The following is a 19,578-nucleotide window of genomic DNA, read 5'->3' on the forward strand; positions in this document are numbered from 1 at the left end:
ATGAACTTATGTTAAGTGAAATAGCCAGATGCAGAAGGACACACATTGGATGATTCCATGAAGAACAGGCACTTACTGTAGTGAAATTCCTAGAGACAGAAAATAGACAGTGATTGCCAGGACTGGGGGAGCAATGAATGGGAACTTATTGTTTTGTCAGTACAGTTTCTGTTCTGCAAGATGAAAAGAATTCTGGAGATGGATGGTGATGATGGTTCCCCCCAAATGTGAAAGTACTTAATGCCACCAAACTGGTTAAAAATGGTCATGATGGTAAATTTCACGTAATTCACATTTAACACAACTTTAAAAAATCACAGTTGTGGAGGACACCAGGGACTGGGCTGAGATGTGGTACCTGCACTGTGCATTTATGGAGGGATCTCCAGGTCCTAGTGTTGCAGCTAAGTGCTCTACATGCATAAGCTCATTAATTCTCCTTTAATGCTAGAAGGTAGCTATTAATAATTCACAGCTAAGGAACCATGGCCTGAGGGGTTAAGAGACTTATACAAATTCACATTACTAGAAAGCTGCAGATCTGAGATCACAACCCAAGTCAATTAACCACAAAAATCTTTTAAAGTTTTCCAGTTAACCTAAATCTGAAGTCAGCTAACTTCTGTAAAGATCCAGATAGTAGGTATCCATTCAGTCTTTGTCACTCAACTCTGCCACTATCTTGGGAACAATATGTAAATGAATGAGCACAGTTGTGTTCCAATAAAACTTTACTTATAAAAACAGGTATTGGGTCAGGTTTGGTTAGCCCACCAACCTCTAAAGGATTCTTAGCAAGTTTGCTTAGCTTGAATTCCAAGACAGTGTGGGGAGTATTATGGTTTGGACCTGAAAAGCTCCTATATTAATGCAGGAATATTCAGAGGTAAGATGATTGGATTGTGAAAGCTGTAACCTAATCAATCCATCCTATTTGACTGGGTAGAAGTTGTAGGCAGATGCAGGATGGCTGGAGGAGGTGGGTCTTGGGGGCATGCCCTGGAAGGGGCCCCTTTCCCTTTCTCTGTTTCCTGGCCACCAGGCGGTGAGAAGCTTTCCTCCACAAAAGGCTGACCCTTTGGTCTTGATGTTCTGCCTCATCTTGGGTCCAGAGCAATGGACTTAGCTGTGTACCAGCTGAGATCTCCAAAACTGGGAGCCCCAAATAAACTTTCCCTCTCTGAGCTGTTCTGGTGAGGTATTTTGGTCTAGTTACAAAAAGCTGACTAAGAGGGAGAGATGGGTTCTTGGTGTTGATAGATGTTCTTTTTAGACCTCTAAAAGCCAAAGAAGTAGGGTTTTTGAGGCTCTCGGTTTTTCCTCCATCTTCCTCTGCAGGCAGGTAGAGTCCCTCACGCCCTCCCCAGCCTGGCCCTCTCATGAGTGCCCTTTCCCTCTGAGCAGGACTGTTACTTGGGGCCCTCTGCTTCTTTAGGGTACTGCACCAGACCCAACCCTGAAAAGCAACAATGACTCCAATTCTACCCGGAGGAGTCTCCACGAAACCCAAGAAGTTCCTTGTGGAGGATGGTGTGATACCCAGGGCCCGTTGGTGAGGCTCAGGACTCAAAACTTCCACACAGCCCCTGTTCACACAGGTCAATGTCCATCACTGCAGTCCTGCACCAGAATGTCCCCACATGGAGCCCAAGCATATGGCAACTCATGCTCCTATCCTCCACACCATCCATCATTGTTTCCTCCAGGGACCTCAATTTGAAAAATCTGTAGGATCCTCCTCCTTTGTTCTATGCTGCGTGCAGTATTCTTCTGGGCTAGCTACCTGCTGGTGGGCTCAGAGCACTGTGGCAGTCTCCCCCACCTCCTGGATAATCACAAAGTCAATCTTGCCATTTGCAAACGGGGTCTTTTTTTTTCTTTGTTTTGAAGAAGGAGAAAGAAGGGAAAACACACCAAGGGAGAAGCTTAATTCTTTCTTCTTTCTCAAAACAACTGCAGGCTCTGCTGAACCTTCTTCCAACTGTGCTTCTTCACCAGCTCTGGACCCACTACCTCTCCCCTCCACTCAGCCCACAGCCTCACACGACAAACGTGAGCTCTTCTCCTTTCCCTTCCCATGAGTCCGCACTGGGAGTTTAAGGTGAAATGGCAGTGGTGGTCTGGTTCAAGGAATGGGACACCATCACAGGGAGTGGCTATACCCAGGTAGCTATGAGGGCGGTGACAAGCCAAGATGCCTTTCAATCTGCCCCAGGACAAGCAAGGACAGGTGCACTTCCTACAGACAGCCAGAGTCAACTCTGAGAAGGCTGCTCTTGCTCACACCTGCTTCCCAGCCTATCTTCCTCCCAGAAGCCAGAGGGATGGCGGTTCCATGACAAGCTTTGCTCTCTCTAGATTGTGCCTTGTCAGTCAAAAACCTCAAATGCTCCATTGCCTACAGGTGGAGAAAAACTTCAGAGATTAAGTAGATAGCAGAAATCAATGGCTTGAGCACACAAGCCTGGCTCCGTGGCTCCTCAGCCCCTTTTCCTCCTGCGGGGATAGGAGTGAGGTGAAGGGAGAAGATAGCTGAGACGTAATGTTTCTGATCACATTCCAAGTCGAATACATATAATTTCTCTACAGATGCATACAGGATGGTTGAAATTCACCCCGTCTTTTCCGCTCTCATTAAGGAGAGGGGTTCAATGAGAGTAAACAGGGATGTGTAACTAGAGTACTGAACTACTCAGCACGCACCCCAGTCTCAGTATGCGCCGCCCAGATGCTCAATGAATAGGAATTCCTTTAATTTCTAGCTGAGCTAAGCAGGCAGGGCCTGGGTGTGCAGTCCAGTGGCAGAGCACTCGCCTAGTGTGACAGAGGCCCTGGGCTCCATCCTCAGCAACCCACCCGCAATTAAGCCTGTCCATTAAAACCATCCTAACAAACACTTGTACTGCAGACCTGTGAATGACAATTATGAAGTTCCCAGACAGAAGTTAGTCAAAGGGATCTTGAAATACCCCAAATCTGACCTTCCACATGGAGTGGGACTTGGGGAATAGATTTCAGCAACAGAAACTTATTAGGGAGCCTGTTGCTGGAAACAAGGGAGCGCAGAGGTGGTGCTGCTCCCCAGGTCTCTTTCCTGGATGTGCACAATGGTGGGGTGGCTCTAGGAAAAGCATGGAAACCCATCCTGTGGGACCAGATGGAGGAAGAATCCCACATCTCATTTCATTTGGTCACAAGGCCTGTTTTTAGGCTCTATGCCACGCAGCTCCCACAGGCGAGCAGAGATGGCATGATACTAATGAGTGTTCACGTTTCATTGCCCACTTTTTTAATATATTCTGAAAATTTATATTTAAAAAAGAAAATCTGACCATCATTGATTTTCCTCCTAACAGCACAGGCACACATCTTTTCAAAAAATGCTTTTAACAGAGCACAGAGATTAAGGTGGGGGTTAAGAGTTTCATAGTACTCTAGTGGGGCCTGTTTTATTTACCTTGAATTGGGCAACATCATCAGTAAGACACTGAGAAGAGGTTGTGACAATTAAGGTAGAAAGTCACTAAACCAGGGCTGGGGAAATTACACCCCTGGGCTGAACCCAGCTATTGCCTATATTTGTACCGTCTGTGAGCTGAGAATAGTTTTTACAGTTTTTAAATGACTGAAAAAGAAATATCCAAAGAAGAATAATATTTGATGACACATGAAATTATATAAAATTCAGTGTCCATAAATAAAGTGTTTTCAGAATTTGGCGTGCTCATCTGTTCACACATTGTCTATGGATGACTTTGTGTTGCAGCAGCAGAGTTGGTGGAGGTGAGAGAGAATACTTGACCCACACAACAGAAAATATTTATTCTCTGGACCTTTCTAGGAAGTTTGCTGAGCCCACTGTGGACAATGGTGTGCTCTGAGGCTCTGCCACAGACTGTCCCTCAAAATGTGTTTCAAGAGGATTGAGAGCAGAGGTGAAGACAGGTGAGATGACCCTCTGAAATGCCCTCTCTCAGGCTGCTGCAGGGGACACTATCCTATCCTAAGGCACACGCAGCAGAGATGACATCATTGAAGGCAATAGATCCATGCCTTTCAATCTCCACTCTCAGAAGGTTTTTCTCTGTGTCTTACTTAAGGCTCTTATGTTACTATCACCATTTCTCACAATCCTAGAGAGTTACTGAATCAGAGACAGGAAATGACCCCTAGTCTGACCACAGGTAAAGGCCAGAAATAGAATGAACCCAGGAGGCCTGGGTCCCAGTAGAGTTTGGGCTGATGGCTCCTTCCAGGACAGAACTGACAGGACTTTTTCTGTTAGGGATATCATCTCTTATGGGACAGCCCTAGTTTAAGACAAGGAGTCCCAGGCCCCCGGGTGTTCCAGGTGGGCTGGCCCAGCTGGGCCCCTTCTTACCTGCATGTCTCTTCTGGCGATGAAGCCCTTGCCTTCAGTGTCACAGGTCTGGAAGAATTCCTGCGCCTTCCTCAGCATGGCCAGCTGGCCTGGTGCCAGCTCCTGGGTCTCCTTCTGCTCCGGGTGGTCCAGCAGACTCAGGCAGGTGCCACTTCCCTTCAGCTCCCCACCATGTCCCTGGGGTCTGGAGACCACTCTCCCATCTGGGGTAGCCATACAGATTCGCTAGTTTCTCTGTCTTTTCAGAACCTAAGTATGGAAGATGGGCGAGAGACACAGGTGCAATGAGGATGGAGTGAGGCTGGAAGAAGCAGAGGGGATGAGAGCGAGGCGCAGAGTCACTTGCCAGTGTGTCCCGATATCTCTTAGCAACCACCTCTTAATTAACAGAAGCTCAGGACACCGAGAAGTGTGCCACGATCGACAGCTAGGAGATCAGCCAGTCCATCAGAGGGGAGGAGGCGAGAGTAGAGAGAAACAGGCATTTCCATGTTGGAAGGAGATGGGGTAGATGAACTCTGAAAGCAATTTCTCCTAATGTAAACACACACCACAACTAAAACAAATTCTAATAAACCAGCTGCTGTTTATTGTTTACTTAGAGGGAGGCACTTTGGTCATAACTTCAATAGATCCTTTTTTTCATGGAATTTTCACATTCCTCTGAGATGGATATTATCCACTCAGAATAGCAGAATAAATCCATTTTACCAGTGAGAACATTGAGGCTCAGAGAGGTTGATGATTTGACCAACATCACATAGCAAGTTAGTTCAAAAGCTGAGATTTCAATTGAAACTCATATAACTTGTACAGTATTCCATCTTAATCTCAAATTGTTCGAACTTCTCAGCACAGCCAAGGGTGGAGAACTCCCCCCATTCACATGTATTCTCTCCAACATCACTCACAATCAACAAGTTCTTGTTGAGCTCTTACCCAGGTCCACAGACATCTGTCAGGGCCAGAAGCTCTACAGGTCAGGTAGGGAAAGTAAAACCCATCCTCAAGGAGCTTCATGTTGAACTGCACTTGCAGGCCTTGGTGATACCCAACCCTGTGTTCAGTCAAAACAGAACCAAAGACTAACAAAGGGATATTATACATAACCGTATGCCAATAAAATTGGTAATGTGACTGAGATGGACAAACTCCTTGAAAAACACTAAATATCAAATCTCTCCAGAAGATATAGAGAACACAAAAGGCCCTATTAAAGAAATTGAACTGATAGTTAAAAATCTTCCTACAAGAAAACTTTAGGTCCAAAATCTAAATTAAAAAACTCTACCAAATATTTAAAGAAGAACTCAGACCAATTCTACCAAGCTCTTCCAAAAAACTCACGAGTAGGAACTACTTCCTAACATATTATACAAGGCCAATATTATCCTGACACCCAAAACTGGAAAAAGACCATACAAGGAAAGGCCGACTTCTGTTGTGAACATAAATGGGAAAGTTCTTTAGATAAGTATAGCAGATTGAATCCAACATTATATGTAAAGACAGGATAATACATCCTGACCAAGTAGGGTTTATCCCAGGAATGCAAGGATGGCTTAACATTTGAAAACCAATAATATAATTCACCACATTAACAAATTCAGCAAGAAAAACTGTATGATCATCTCAATAGATGCAGGAAAAGTATTTAACAAAATTTACTGCTGACAAAACTCTCAGAGAGCTGGTCACAGTGGCACAGTGGCACCTGGGACGCTGAGACAGCAAGATCGTGAGTTCAAAACCAGCCTCAGCAAAAGTAAGATAAAGAGCAACCCTGTGAGACTCTGTCTCTAAATAAAATACAAAACAGGGCTGGGGATTTGGCTCAGTGATTGAGTGCTCCTGAGTTCAATCCCTTATCCTAGTTCAGAGAACTAGGAACTTTCCTAGTCTGAACAAGGGCATCTACCAAACAAAATCAAAACCACCACCAGCTAACATTGTACCTAATGGTGAAAAACCAACACTCTCTGCTATAGTCGGTGAAAAGACAAGAAGGTCTGCTTTCACCACTTCTATCAGCATTGTGATGAAGATTCCACCCAGTTCAAGGAGACAAGAAAAAGAAATAGAAGAAATTCATATCAGAAAGGAGGAAGCAAATTATATTTATTCCCAGTAGCATGATTATTCATGTAAAAAAATAAGATGAAGTTCATGAAAGTTACTAGAACTATAAGTTGAAATTGACAAGGTTGTAGAATGCCAGCTCTAAACATAAAAATCAATTGTATTTTTATATGCCCACAATAAAAAGTGAAAATAGAAATATCACTTACAATAGCATTAAAATATGAAATGTTATATAAAAATATAAAATGTCATAATACTTTTAAAACTGAAAGCTGCCAAACATCAATGAGAGAAGTTAAAGATCAAAGAGAGAGAGAGAGAAAGAGAGAGAGAGAGAGAACTATGCCATGAGTATAGGTTGGAAAAGATGTTATTTCTTCCTAAATTCAGTATATTTATCTCACTTCCAGTCAAAAGCTCAACAGGCTTGTGTTGTTGTAGAAATTGACAAGTTGACTTTACACAGAAAGGCAAAGAGCACAGAAGGGCCAAGCACTTTGAAAAAGAACAAAATTGGAAGATGAACACCTGATTTCAAAGCTTATTATAAAGCTACAGTAATAAAGACAGTGTGGCATTGGCATTAAGAGCCACAAATAGATCTGTGCTGGCTGGGGTGTAGCTCAGTGGTACACTACTTGCTTAGTATGTGCAAGGCCATGGGTTCAATCCCCAGCCCTGGAAGAAAGGTATCAATTGAACAGAATAGAAAATAAGGAATCCAGAAATCATTATAGTAATTTGAGGCAAAGACACAAAAGTAATTCAGGGGATAAAGGACAGTTTTTTTCAACAAATAATACCAGAAAAATTGGATATCCATTTTCAAAAAGAATTTCGACTTATGCCTTGTACTATATACAAAAATCAACTTAGAATGTATTATAGATCTAAATGTAAAGACCAATGTAGAAAACTTCAATGAGAAAATGCCTTTGTGGCCTTAGCTTAGGCAGTGATATCTTAGGCCCAATAGCAATAGCAAATCCATTTTTAAAAAAACTTGATACATTGAACTTCAACAAAATTAAAAACCTCTGCTCTTTGAACAACATTCATTAAAGCGAAGCACAGACTGGGACAAAGTATTTATAAAACACTTATCTGAGAGAGGATTTTTGATCCGGAATATATAAAGAACTCTCAAAAACTCATTAATAAGAAAAAAACAAACTCAATTTTTTTAAATGGGCAAAACATTTGAATAGGCACTTTACCAAATACGATACATCGATGTCAATCAACTACATGAAAAGATATTCACCGTTATTGGTGAAAGGGAAATGCAACTGAAAGCCACACTAAAATACCACTTATTAAAATGGCTAACATTAAAAAAAAACCCTGATCATACAAATTCTTGGCAAGGATATGGAGTGATTGGAATTCTCATACATTGCTGATAGGAATTTTAAAGGGAACGACCCTTTTGGAAAACATTTGGCAGCTTTATAAAAATTCAAGCTTTTGCCATATGATCCAGCCATTCCACTCATAAGTATATCTGAAAGAATAAAAGCATACAAAGACATACAAAGACTTATATGTGAATGTTCACAGCACTTTGATTTGTAATAGCCAAAAAACAGCTCAGACATTCACTAAGAGGTGAATGGATAAAGTGTTTGTGTGGTCTATACATATGATGGAAAGCTACTCTGCAATATAGAAAATGAGTTCAGCAACAAAATGGATAAATCTCAAAATAATTATGTGAGTGAAAGAAGCCAGATAAAATACAAGCACATATTAATGATTCTATATACCTATTTAACATTCTAAAAAATGGAAACTGATCTATAATGACAGAAAGAAAATAGGGGAAGGAGAGGGGGATGGAAAGGAGAAAAAAAAGTCAGGCAAAAGAAAATTTGGGGACACATGTGAATATGTTCACTGTTTTAATTTCATGAATATGATATATGATTCCATGAGTTTCGTGGATTTATTTAGTCAGTTTGCTATTTCCAGTGGTCCCTCTGTATCCATGAGGGATTGGTTCCAGGATCCCTCAAGGAGAACCAAAATCTATGGGTGCTCAAGTTCTTTACATAAATGGTGAAGTATTTGCATATAATCTGTATGCATCCTCCTGTATGCTTTAAGTCATTTCTAGATTACTTATAATACCTAGTACAGTATAGATGTTATGCAAGTAATTGTTTTGCTGAATTGTTCAGGGAATATTGACAAGGAAAAAAGTTTGTACATGTCTGGGCTAGAAGCAATATTTTCTCCAAATATTTTCAATTGGCAAGTGTGTTGGATGCAGAACCCACACATATGAATGGCTGACTGTATTCAATCCTCTATCAGATATGTGTTATGCTTTATTATTATTTTTTATCTTGAGATATGTGTCTTATAAACACACACATATACACAAATACACATATCAAAACAATAAATTTTAGTCTTTTTTTAGAATTTTGAAAATCCAATACTTAGGTTATTCTTGAACTATGCATTTCTATTTATTTTAGAGTACATAAAGTGGGAAAGTGAATTTTCATTTCCCTTCTATAATATGAAAAAATGTGACTTGAAATATGTGCAGTTTATTATATGTCTATAGCTCAATAAATTATTTTTTTAAAAGAAGAAAAATGAGTCTGTGTCAGAAGCTTCCTCTATCTCTGTAGGCCTCAAAAATGTAACCCAATCTATTGTACTTATCCCAGGAACCAATTCTTCTTTTCACATTCAACTTTGGAAAGCAGAAAATGGCTGAAAATGTAGCAATTTCCCTGTGGAAATTTTCAGTCTGTTTGTTGAGGGGATCTAAGTGAACCCTAAAATAAAGAAGCAGAGTGGAGGCCTTTTGAAGGCCACTTATCTATGACAAGTTCAGCCTCCTTTCTCTGACCTGGTATACCCTGACTTGACTTGAAATCTTTGCCCAGTGTCTGTGGGGTTTTCAAGGGCAATGAGAGAGACAAAAGAACAGAAGTACATCTACTTTCACTTCAAAATAAGGTGGGAGCTCTGTCATGAACTCAGCCATCTCACATTTGGATGAAGCCTGAGGAAGCCTTAATCTTAGGGCTAGTAGGTTTTTTGGTCTCAAGGATTTCCCATTAAAGCAGCAGGGAGTACAAACATAAAAGGGAAAGGGTGAGTATATTCCAAAGACAAAGGGAAAAGGCCATCACAAAGGAAAAAGAAAAAATATTATTGGTGCTAGGGATGGAAACTAGGATCCGATATATGCTAAGCACGTGCTCTACCACAGAACTCCCCACCACCCACTTTTTACCTGCCAGCCTACATGAGAGTTTCCAGACTACTCTTTCCCCTCCCGAATGATTCCATAAAAACCTTTATATGCAGATGGAAATTATCCAGTCCTTAAACATTTCTAGGAAGATTTCCCAGATACCCAGAGTAATTCTGGCAGCTTAGGGACTGTGCAATCAGATACTCCACAGACAAAACCTAAATCCTTTGTAGGGGTTCTAAGTGGATTCCCCCTTTAATCTGGGCTCAGTGGGATGAAGAACAGCAGTACCTCCTTCCCCATCATACCTTTTGCAAACTTGAAAGCAATCACGAAGTCACCCTGATTTCCCTTAAATCCCTCCTGCAACAGACAGTTAAGAAATCAAAAGTGCAAAAAATATCTCCAGGAGCTATTCAAATCTCTTTAATTGTGTAGGCTTCAACGGGAGAAACACTCCATGTGCAGCAGTACCCTGAAGTCTCATTGACTGAGCTAGCAATGTTGAAGGGAGGCAGAGACGGGGGTCTTGCCAAACTGCAGAGGAAGGCAGGAGGGTGGCTAAGCAAAAGGGTTTCCAAAAGGCTTCCATTTCCATGAATGGATGCAGAATGCTCAGCATGGAGTGGGTCCCCAAGGAAAGAAAGTTAAGGAGGAATCAAGGCCTCAAATGAGAGGTGTCTACTTTTCCTAGGGCTGCTGTAATAAAGGGCCATAAAGTTGGTTTCTTACAACAACAGAAACTCATTTTCTCATCCTCCTGGGTAAATCAAGGTATCAGCCAGGCCATGCTCCATTTGAGACTCTGGGTAAAATCCTTCTATTTCCTAGCTCTTGGAGATGGTCATCCATATTTAGCCTTCTCTGGTTTGTAGCTATATCATTCTAATCTCTGCCTCAATGGTAACATGGTGTTCCCCTGACATGAGCCTCTCTTGACATCATCATCCTCCCTTATAAGGGCACCCACCATAATGGATTAAGGGCCTATACTAATGGTCTGACCTTTACTTGATTGACTACAATTTCAATGACTCTTTTTGTTGTTGTTGTTATTTTGGTACCAGGGATTGAACTCAGGGATACTTAACCACTGAGCCATATCCCCAACCGTTTTTTGTATTTTGTTTAGAGACAGGGTTTCACTGAATTGCTTAGGGCCTTGCTAAGTTCTTGAGGCTGGCTTTGAACTTGAGATCCTCCTGCCTCAGCCTCCTGAGCCTGGGATTATAGGCATGCCCCACTGTGCCTGGTCTCAATGACCCTATTTTGAAAGAAGGTTGTATGCTAAGCTAGCAGAGGTTGGGGATTCAACGTAGTTTTTTGGGAGATGTAATTCAACCCATTTTACATGGATGACCCTGTCACAAAGATTTGAGTGGAAGTGGCTTGTTTGGAAGGGACAGGAAATCCTGTTCAGGGAGTGGGAAGTGAAACAAAGAAGGGAAGGTAGTCAGGGAAGGGTGCCACAGCCAGTCAGCTACCAGACCACCAGCTCTGGGCTACTAGAGCATCATTCCTCTGGAGAACTCTGCAACTTGGTGCAGAGCATGCAGCTCATTGATCTAACCCAAGAGGCAAAGAACTGTAAGATTTACATGATTGATCCCCATCAGCTATTGGGTGAGGGCTACTCCTGGTGGGGTTAATTCCATAGTATTCCAGCTTGCCATGCATGCTATGGCTCTGGAGAACGCTCCCTGGCAGACACAGACACTGCAGCTGGAAATTACCAGAAGGCACTGACATGGCCAGGCCCCAGTGATGTGGGCAGAGTGCTGACAACATCCACAGGGGCATACAGGAAGGAGAGGCTCTGGGTCACCTTCATGACAAACAGGACTAACCCTACTTTTTTGCTAGGGAGAGAGAATATGGAGAGTGAGATAGGGAAAGGTAGAGAAAGGAAGCTGATAGAACTCCATTTCTCTTCTTCCTCCCCATGGAAAAAGGACTACCGCTCTGCTTGAGTTGTTTGAAGGTCATGCAGCAGAGTGGTAAGAACCAAATGGCCTTAGGTTCAAATCCTGGTTCCACCACTTCCTAGCTGTGTGGCATTGAGTAAGTTAGGTAACCTCTCTGGGCCTCAGTTTCCCCATCTGTAAAATACACAAGGCAGTATCCTACTCCATGAGAGGATTAAAGCAACTTAAAACACATAAAATATTTAGAAACTAGGCCTGTCACAGAGTGAGCAATTGGAAAATGTTAGCTCTTATGATTACATCTAAGGCATTTCAAGAATTATCCTTTTCAGTTCAAAATTCTGATAGTGAGATGACTCCTTGGGAGGTAATGAAATAATGAAAGGCACAAAGTAATATCAATACTAATTGCACTTTACAGTTTAAAAAGAAATTCACTTTGACAATTTCATTTCATTTCCAATTCTGGAAATGTTTTAGAAATAATCACAGGAGTTGACATTTCCCCATGGCTCACTATGTGACATGCATAATTTCTAGGTTCTTTATATGTTTTAAGTTGCTTCGTCCCTTATGAAGTGAGTGCTTCATTTTATCAATGGGGAAATAGAGGCTTGGAGAGGTTACCAACCTAACTCAGTGTCACACAGTGAGGCTGTCAGGACTGACTATCTTTTTTTCTGCTTTATTAACGAAAATCTCAGGGTCCCATAGGTTAAAGGTCTAGGATCATGTTCAAGCAGGGCTGGGACTCAAACTTAACCCCTAAAGAGAAGAGAAAAGATCAGGTACCTAATGGGACTCCATTTGTTTCGGGGGACACTCAACGAAGAAAAGGTTTTTTATTTCTTCTCCTCCTGTAAGAACACATCATAGGTCCTTTCCAGCTGCCACTATTGTAGATGACTTCATAGCCCCATTCCAAGTCTACCTCCTCTTACAAGTCTTCCCTGACTACCCAGTCTGTACCTCTGAGCATCTACTGACTCTTTCGTGTATTAGGTATTCAGACACACTGCTTCATCAGGTTGGTTAGGTTTTTCAAGTGCACAGATATGTCTTATTTCATCCTTAAAGACAGAGGGCTTCCATCTCAATACCTTTCCATAAATATGAAATTGATACTTGATCATTTCAATGAATAAGCCTCCCACCAATTCCCAGCTTGGTACCTTGCATTTAACAAGTGCTCAAGAAATGCACATTAACTTCTTAACTGGCCAGTGAAAAGGAGGGCTGAGAATGGCATAATAAAAAATACATATTTGATCTTCATGCCTGCTTCCTGGCACAGAGCTCCAAAATCCTTGGAATTTCCTGCTTGCTAAGGTTGTTCATAACCTTATATGTCTTTTGCTATTCATGATAAGCCCCTTTCAACTATACCCGAGTTTAAGCTAAAGTGGTGACCCTTGGCAGAACCCATAAAAAGCTGCAGTATTGGATTAGAGGGTTGGAACTGTCAGTCCCACTCCCTGACCTCTGGGGAGGGGAGATGGCCTGGAGCTTGAGATCAATCACCGATGGTAAATGACTTAAATCCCTAAATGATGGGCTAGGAGAGCTTCCTGGTGCCCAAAGAGGACATGGAAGTTCCGTGTCACACTCCCATAGGACCTTCCCTGGTCCCACGCATCTCTTCCATTGGCTGTTCCTCAACTGCATCATTTATAAACTGGTAATAATAAGTAAATCACTTTCCTTAGTTTTGTGAGCTATTCCAGCAAAAATGAATTGAATGTGAAGAGGGAATTATAGGAACCCCTACATTTATAGTTTGTTAATCAGAAGTATGGGAAGAAACCTGGAACTTGTGACTAGTACGTGACATGGGTGCAGTCTTATGGAACTGAGCCCTTAACCTTGGGAGTCTGCACTAACTCTGGATGGCATCAGAATTGAATTAAATTATAGGACACACATTTGGTATCAGAAGAAGACATCAAAATATTTAACAACCAGTTATCCAGAGTCGGGGTGGGAGAAAGCCCTGATTTGTAGCATCTATTTCTGGGGTATCAGTATTCCCACCAGACCTAATATCAATCTACCAGCAATTAGTTAGCTTCCACCAAGAAAGAAAACTTATTTCTACACAGAGTATAATGAGGGAGATCTCTATCCCCAGTACTGTTTTTAAGACCATACTAGCTAATACTTTTTTATGTTGTACCCCTTCTGCCCTAAATTTATAGTACAGGACCCATTATTAAATATATCTTAGAACTCAGGGGAAATGTGCTTTAACCAAACCCCAGGGTGTCACAGGTGGCCTACCAATTATTCATACTCCCATACTTCCCAAGGTCCTGGGAAGACCCTCTAATGGGACCAAGATGAGATAGAGGTAAGGATCCCTTCAGTGAGGAATGGAGATACTGACCTGCTTCTTCATAGGGCCCCTTTCCCCACCCAACTTCTCAAGACTAAAGAATGCAGCACAGGAACCAACCAGTCCACAAGTGAGGTTTTCCCTGTTCTGTGTGGGACTGTTATTTACTTCTTGGACTCATAGTAAATATGGGGGAAGCTTTGGACAAACACCACCCCTTCTCTGATAGGCTCCCTACTACAATGGCTAAGAATGCAGATTCTAAGGCCAGACTACTTGGGTCAGGAGCATATGACTACAGACAGTTTTACTGAGCTCTCTGAACCCCACTTTCCTCATCTGTGAAATGAAGGGTCAGGGTAGTACCTTATGAATATTTTCCATATTATTATTATTATTATTATTATTATTACAATCAAATTACCTTCCTTCACTCTGATTAATTTACCAAAACAAAGTAACAGAAGAGTAAAAGCCCAAACAACTTGACATGATATAATCAGGAGGCCCTTAAGTCTAACACTGACTCTCCAGCTGGATGGGATGCTATGGTGTGACCTTACAAGGAAGATGAATATGCCTCACCAGCACAGATGAAGGGGCAGGTGTATGGAGGCACCATTGACAAAGGCCATCTCTGTGCTCTGCAGTCTGCTGCAGCTTATGCAATGCTCCATCCAGCATCCTTTCTCCTCAAATTAGGTCCAATTTCCTTGTTCTGGCCTCCAGGGAGACAGGGAACAGCTGTCCAACCTCTATAAAATAACTCTTCCAGGTCTGGATAACTATTATTAAACATCCCCCTTCACATTTCTCTTGCTCTATTATAAGATACATTAAAGGCCCTTGCTAATAGTTTGAGGTCTCCGTGAGATGGTTGCTGTTCACCCTAATTCCTCTAATAATTAGTAGTTGTAAACCACTTTGAAGATAAAAGGCATTTTATAAAAGCTAAGTCCTATTATGATTAGCTTTCCAATACTTCCTTACTGATGCTGATGAGCACATCAAAGCCAGACACAGCCACAGCATGATATCTGGTGGTTAATTAGATGTATTTCAAGGCAGCTGGTATGTATTAAAGAAACTGCTGCAAAATTTATCAACATTAAGAAAGTGTCCACTTTCTTCCTAATATGAACAAACTCTTTTCAAAGGCTGTCAGCGGTGATGCCTGCAAGACAGGAGCCTGGAGAGATGCAAGTGCATTTAATATATATTCTGGACCTGGAAGAGAAAGGCCCAGTGACAACACCTGACTTTGCCCATCTTATCCTCGTTGACATGGTTTTACGTACCATGCCTTGCTTTGTTTTGTTTTGCAATCATGCTGTGATATAAGCAAGTAAAGTAACACAATCCCTGCTTTATGGATGAACAAGCTGCATAAGATCATGGATTTTTAAGACAGTGTGGTGTAGTGGAACAGAGTTAAGGCTGTAGACCTATTATCAAGGTGACATTATTGATGTTCCTTTCAAATACTCTTAAGTGTTTGTGCATCCTCCCCCCTGAGTCTGTGTGTTTTTGCTTCCCATTCCCTGCACCTGTGACTCCTCGAAGGTGGACCCTGAAGTTATTGGAGCCACTTTGTCCACAGGGACAGAGCCAGAAGTACCCAGAAGTTCCCTGACCCTTCTAAATAGCTCTTAGCCAATAACTGACTAGTAAGGAACCATGAAAGCCCAGGACCCCTGTTCTCAGTGGGGACACAGTCTGAGTTGTTATCTACACTCTAGAATACTTTGCAGGACAAGACAAAGGCTGGAACTTTCTGAAATTTTACCTGGGTTCTCACTCTGTCTGGCTTCTTCCCCTGCCCTTACAGAGTTCTTGTGGGAACACTTCCTCCTTAAATCACCTCTCCAAGTCAATGTCTGGAAACCCATCCTAAGACAACTCTCTTGACTTAGCACTAATGAGAACATTTTGGATATTTTATATGGAATGCATTCTTCCAGATTCCTTTAGGTAAAAATCTTCCTTTCCAACTCTCCATCCATATGTTTATTTCTGTGTCTGCCCTATGCCCTCAAATCTTAGCTCTGTATTCTCAAACCTTTTATTTTCCCTTGGACCGTAATGTTCCAACTGCTTCTGGAAAAATGACTCATTGCACTGTCCCCAGCCACATGAAAGGCACTGAACCAGGGAGGGCTATGGGAGATGCAGAGATGTGTTGAAGACTTTCATTTATTTGATGAACTTACTTATCAGGGGGATATGATAAGAGCCATGTGTGTACACATTGAAAACTACAAGAGCAAATGACTCTCAGAGTAGTACCCCAAGATGATGCCACTTTCTAATGACTCTCCATACCATTCAACTATGGCTCATTTACTTAAATGTTTGAATCTGAAGCTACTCTTGAGTGTTTAAGAAAATGAAGGTCAAGATAATCCAAGTGAGTAGATAATCCAAAAAAGAGTTTTTTAATTTAAATCCAGTTTGAATTATTGTTAGTATTATTATTGCTATTTTACTATTATTTTTAATTTTTATAGTATCACTTCAGGAAGCTGTCTCAGAAAGTTAAGAAATCTGTTCTACAAAAATAGTTAATTAGTGATAGACTATGAATTTAATCTTAAATTTGCCTGACTCTTTAAATTTTGCTTCTTTATTGGTAACATGGAGCTAATAAGCCTTACTTTGCAGAATTGTTGTGAGGATTAAGCAAAAATAATGTGTACAGTCTACCAAAAATACCTGTTAGAATAAGCACTACAGAATAATTGTTATTATTATTCCCAAATGCAATATTTTTGAGCCCCAGGGTATTCTTATAATTTGGATGTGGTTTGTGCCCCAAAGGTTCATATGCTGGAAGCTCCAAAATAACAGTATTGAGAGGTGATGGGTCCTTTAGGCAGTGGGACCTATTCGGGGGGTGAAGGGATGAACACTGGTCCCATGGGGTGGTTTGGGTCTCACAGAGTAGATTAGCTGCCCCAGAGCAGGTTTCCAAAAGATTGAGCCAAGCCCCTCTGTCTTGTTTCCTCTCCCACCACATGACCTCTGTGTGTCCCACATGTTCTTGTCAGGTGATGCTATCAGTCATGAAACCCTCACCAGAAACTGATGCTATGCCAAGCTCTTGGACCTCCAGAACCATGATAGAACCTCATTCCTCTTTCCTTTATAAAGAAACCAGCCTTGAGTATTTTTCTTTAGCAATACAATGTGGACTCAGGCATTTTATATGTACATTTTAAAAGATACATAATACCACACCGATTTCCAGGAAACCATCATATAAATCCATGACAACAACACTGAGGAGATCTAAAAGGCAGACCTGATTGTTAATTTCAGGATAAATCTTAAACACACAAGACGATCACCACCTCCTTACTGCCATCTCCCATCTCCCCTCCCACATTCTCTTCCCTCCAAATTATTTCCTCTTCCCTCAGCTCTCTGGCACCTTGGCATCTTCAAACATATTGCCTACTCATCTGGCATTCCCTTACCGTCTGTCTATGCTAAATCTTACTAAGACTTAATGTCTTAGTCCATTTAAGCTGACATGACATTTAAGCTGTGCCCCCAAAGGTTCATATGCTGGAAGCTTGAGTGGCCTATAAACAACAGAAATGTATTTTCACAGTTCTGGAGGCTGGAAGTCTGAGGTCAGGGGCCAGCCTGTTTCTCACCAGAACCTTTTCCAAATGGCTGACTGCTGACACCTCACAGGGTCCTCACATGGTAGAGGCAGGTTAGGGAGTTTTCCTGGTCCTCTTTTATAAAGTTACTAAGCTCATTTATGAAGGTAGCTCTCATGACCTAATTGCCTCTCAGAAACCCCATTTCTTAATACTGTCCAATTGGGGGCTAGGTTTCAATGTATGAATTTTAGAAGACACAATTATTATTCAGTCCATAGCACTCCTCCCCTGGTGCCCCCAAATTCATGACCTTCATGCATGTAAAATAAATTCATTCTATCCTAGCAGCCTCAAAAGTCTTAATTTGTTCCAGCATCCACTCAGTCTGATGAATTCAAGTTCTCAAATCTAAGAGCTCACTGCCTGAGCTCACAAACAGAGTTGCCTTCCATTGCCACAGGTTCTGCATTAGCAGCCTCAACAAACCAAGGATGAAAAATATTTTTAAAATAATAAGAACAACTATGTCTGTACTGAACCCATTATTCCCTAAGTAATACAGTATAACCACTATTTACATATCATTTGCATTGTTTTAGGCATTATAAGTCATCTGGATATGATTTAAAGTATACATGAGGATATGAGTAGGTTATAAGCAAATACTATGTCATTTTTATATAAGGGACTTGAGCATCTGCAGATTTTGGTATTTGCAGGGGTCCTGGAACTACTTCTCTTCTGATACTGAGGGACAGCAGTATTTAAGGCAGCAAGAATGGCAGAATGTAGGGCCTGGAGTTAAGAAACCTTGGAAGGCAGATCAAACACACTGCAGCCTGTCTACCTCTCCTTCCTCACTCACCTGTAGATCACTGCTCCCCTGAGAACTGGTAACTCTTCACATCTGGAAGATGCTTATGTTACTGGTGATTTGAATCCCACCTAGGAAATACAGAAGAGATGAATCATATCTTATTTTCCACTGGGGACCATAGTGCAACGTGCTGCATGGAAATTTGGGGAAAACTGGTGAGAAACATCCCTCCTAGCAGGGTTGCATGTCCCAGAAAATAGGCCTTGTCCCTTCCTCTTCCAGACTTTGAAGAGCATGAGGGAAGGCTCAGGTACAGCACTGGTAACTCTGCTTCACAACCCCAAAACTGGAGCCTGTGTCCAGGCTGATGGGTTCAGGGCCTTGAGCATGAGAAGAGGGTAGACTCAGGACAAACTGAACACCCCTTCTAGGAGCTCCATCTCTCAGCAAGTATTCTTTAAATTCCTGCCTCCAATCCAGATGCTATTTGCACAACTGAAGCTTTGAAGACAGAGATGTAGAATTGTGTCCAGACTCACTACCTTAAGAAAGAAATGCAGTGGGATTTATGAGAAAGTCTAAGGAACCCACAGAGAGAGCAAGCCAAAAGTGATTGCTGTGGTTTAGTTGTGGTTTGTCCCCCAAGGGTTCATGTTTTGGAAACTTAGTCCCCAGTGTGGAGATGTTGAGAGGTGATGGGACCTTTAAGAGGTAGAGCCTGTTGGGAGGTGACTGGGGATGCTGCCTTCAAAAAGAATTTAGTTCTTGTGGTACACTGAGTTAGTCCTAACAAGATGAGGACTAAAATTTGTTATAAAATCTGGAGCTTGACCCCTGAATCACTCTCTGGTTTCCAGTCTTGCCATGTGATCTCTTGTTCTTCACACGTGCTTCCTCCATGATGCCATCTGTCTTAATATGACCTAGCCAGGAGCCAGCACCATGCTGTTTGGAATTTCAGCCTCCAAATGGTGAGTTTAATAAACTTCTTTTCTTTATAAAGTGGGCACCAGGTATTTTCTTATAATAACAGAAATAGACTAATATAGCATCGGAGGAATACACGTTGGCTCAGGGAGAAGACAGGCCTTCTTGCCTAGAGCAGTTTAAGGGTGTTAAGACCAGGAGAGGAAACTTGCAGAATGCTTTGGCCACATGCTAAGTACCACAATTTGAGAGCATGTTTGAAATGACTGGAAGTAGCAATAGTGAT

The 19,578-nt window shown here is 41.8% G+C and overlaps 1 protein-coding gene across 2 annotated transcripts in view; it reads right to left on the reverse strand.

Annotated features, from left to right (window-relative positions):
- Cracr2a (calcium release activated channel regulator 2A) overlaps window positions 1–19,578 on the reverse strand; it is a 131,670-nt gene that overhangs the window by 76,979 nt on the left and 35,113 nt on the right. For both annotated transcript variants that reach the window (XM_047550077.1, XM_047550076.1), the window contains exons 2-3: window positions 18,414–18,493; window positions 4,382–4,630 (exon numbers count right to left, since the gene is read on the reverse strand). In XM_047550077.1, coding sequence (XP_047406033.1) covers window positions 4,382–4,597 — 216 coding nt within the window. In that variant the 5' untranslated portion in view covers window positions 4,598–4,630; window positions 18,414–18,493. The remainder of the gene's footprint in view (window positions 1–4,381; window positions 4,631–18,413; window positions 18,494–19,578) is intronic.

Source organism: Sciurus carolinensis, chromosome 4 (assembly GCF_902686445.1).
Source record: "Sciurus carolinensis chromosome 4, mSciCar1.2, whole genome shotgun sequence".
Lineage (NCBI taxonomy): Eukaryota > Metazoa > Chordata > Mammalia > Rodentia > Sciuridae > Sciurus > Sciurus carolinensis.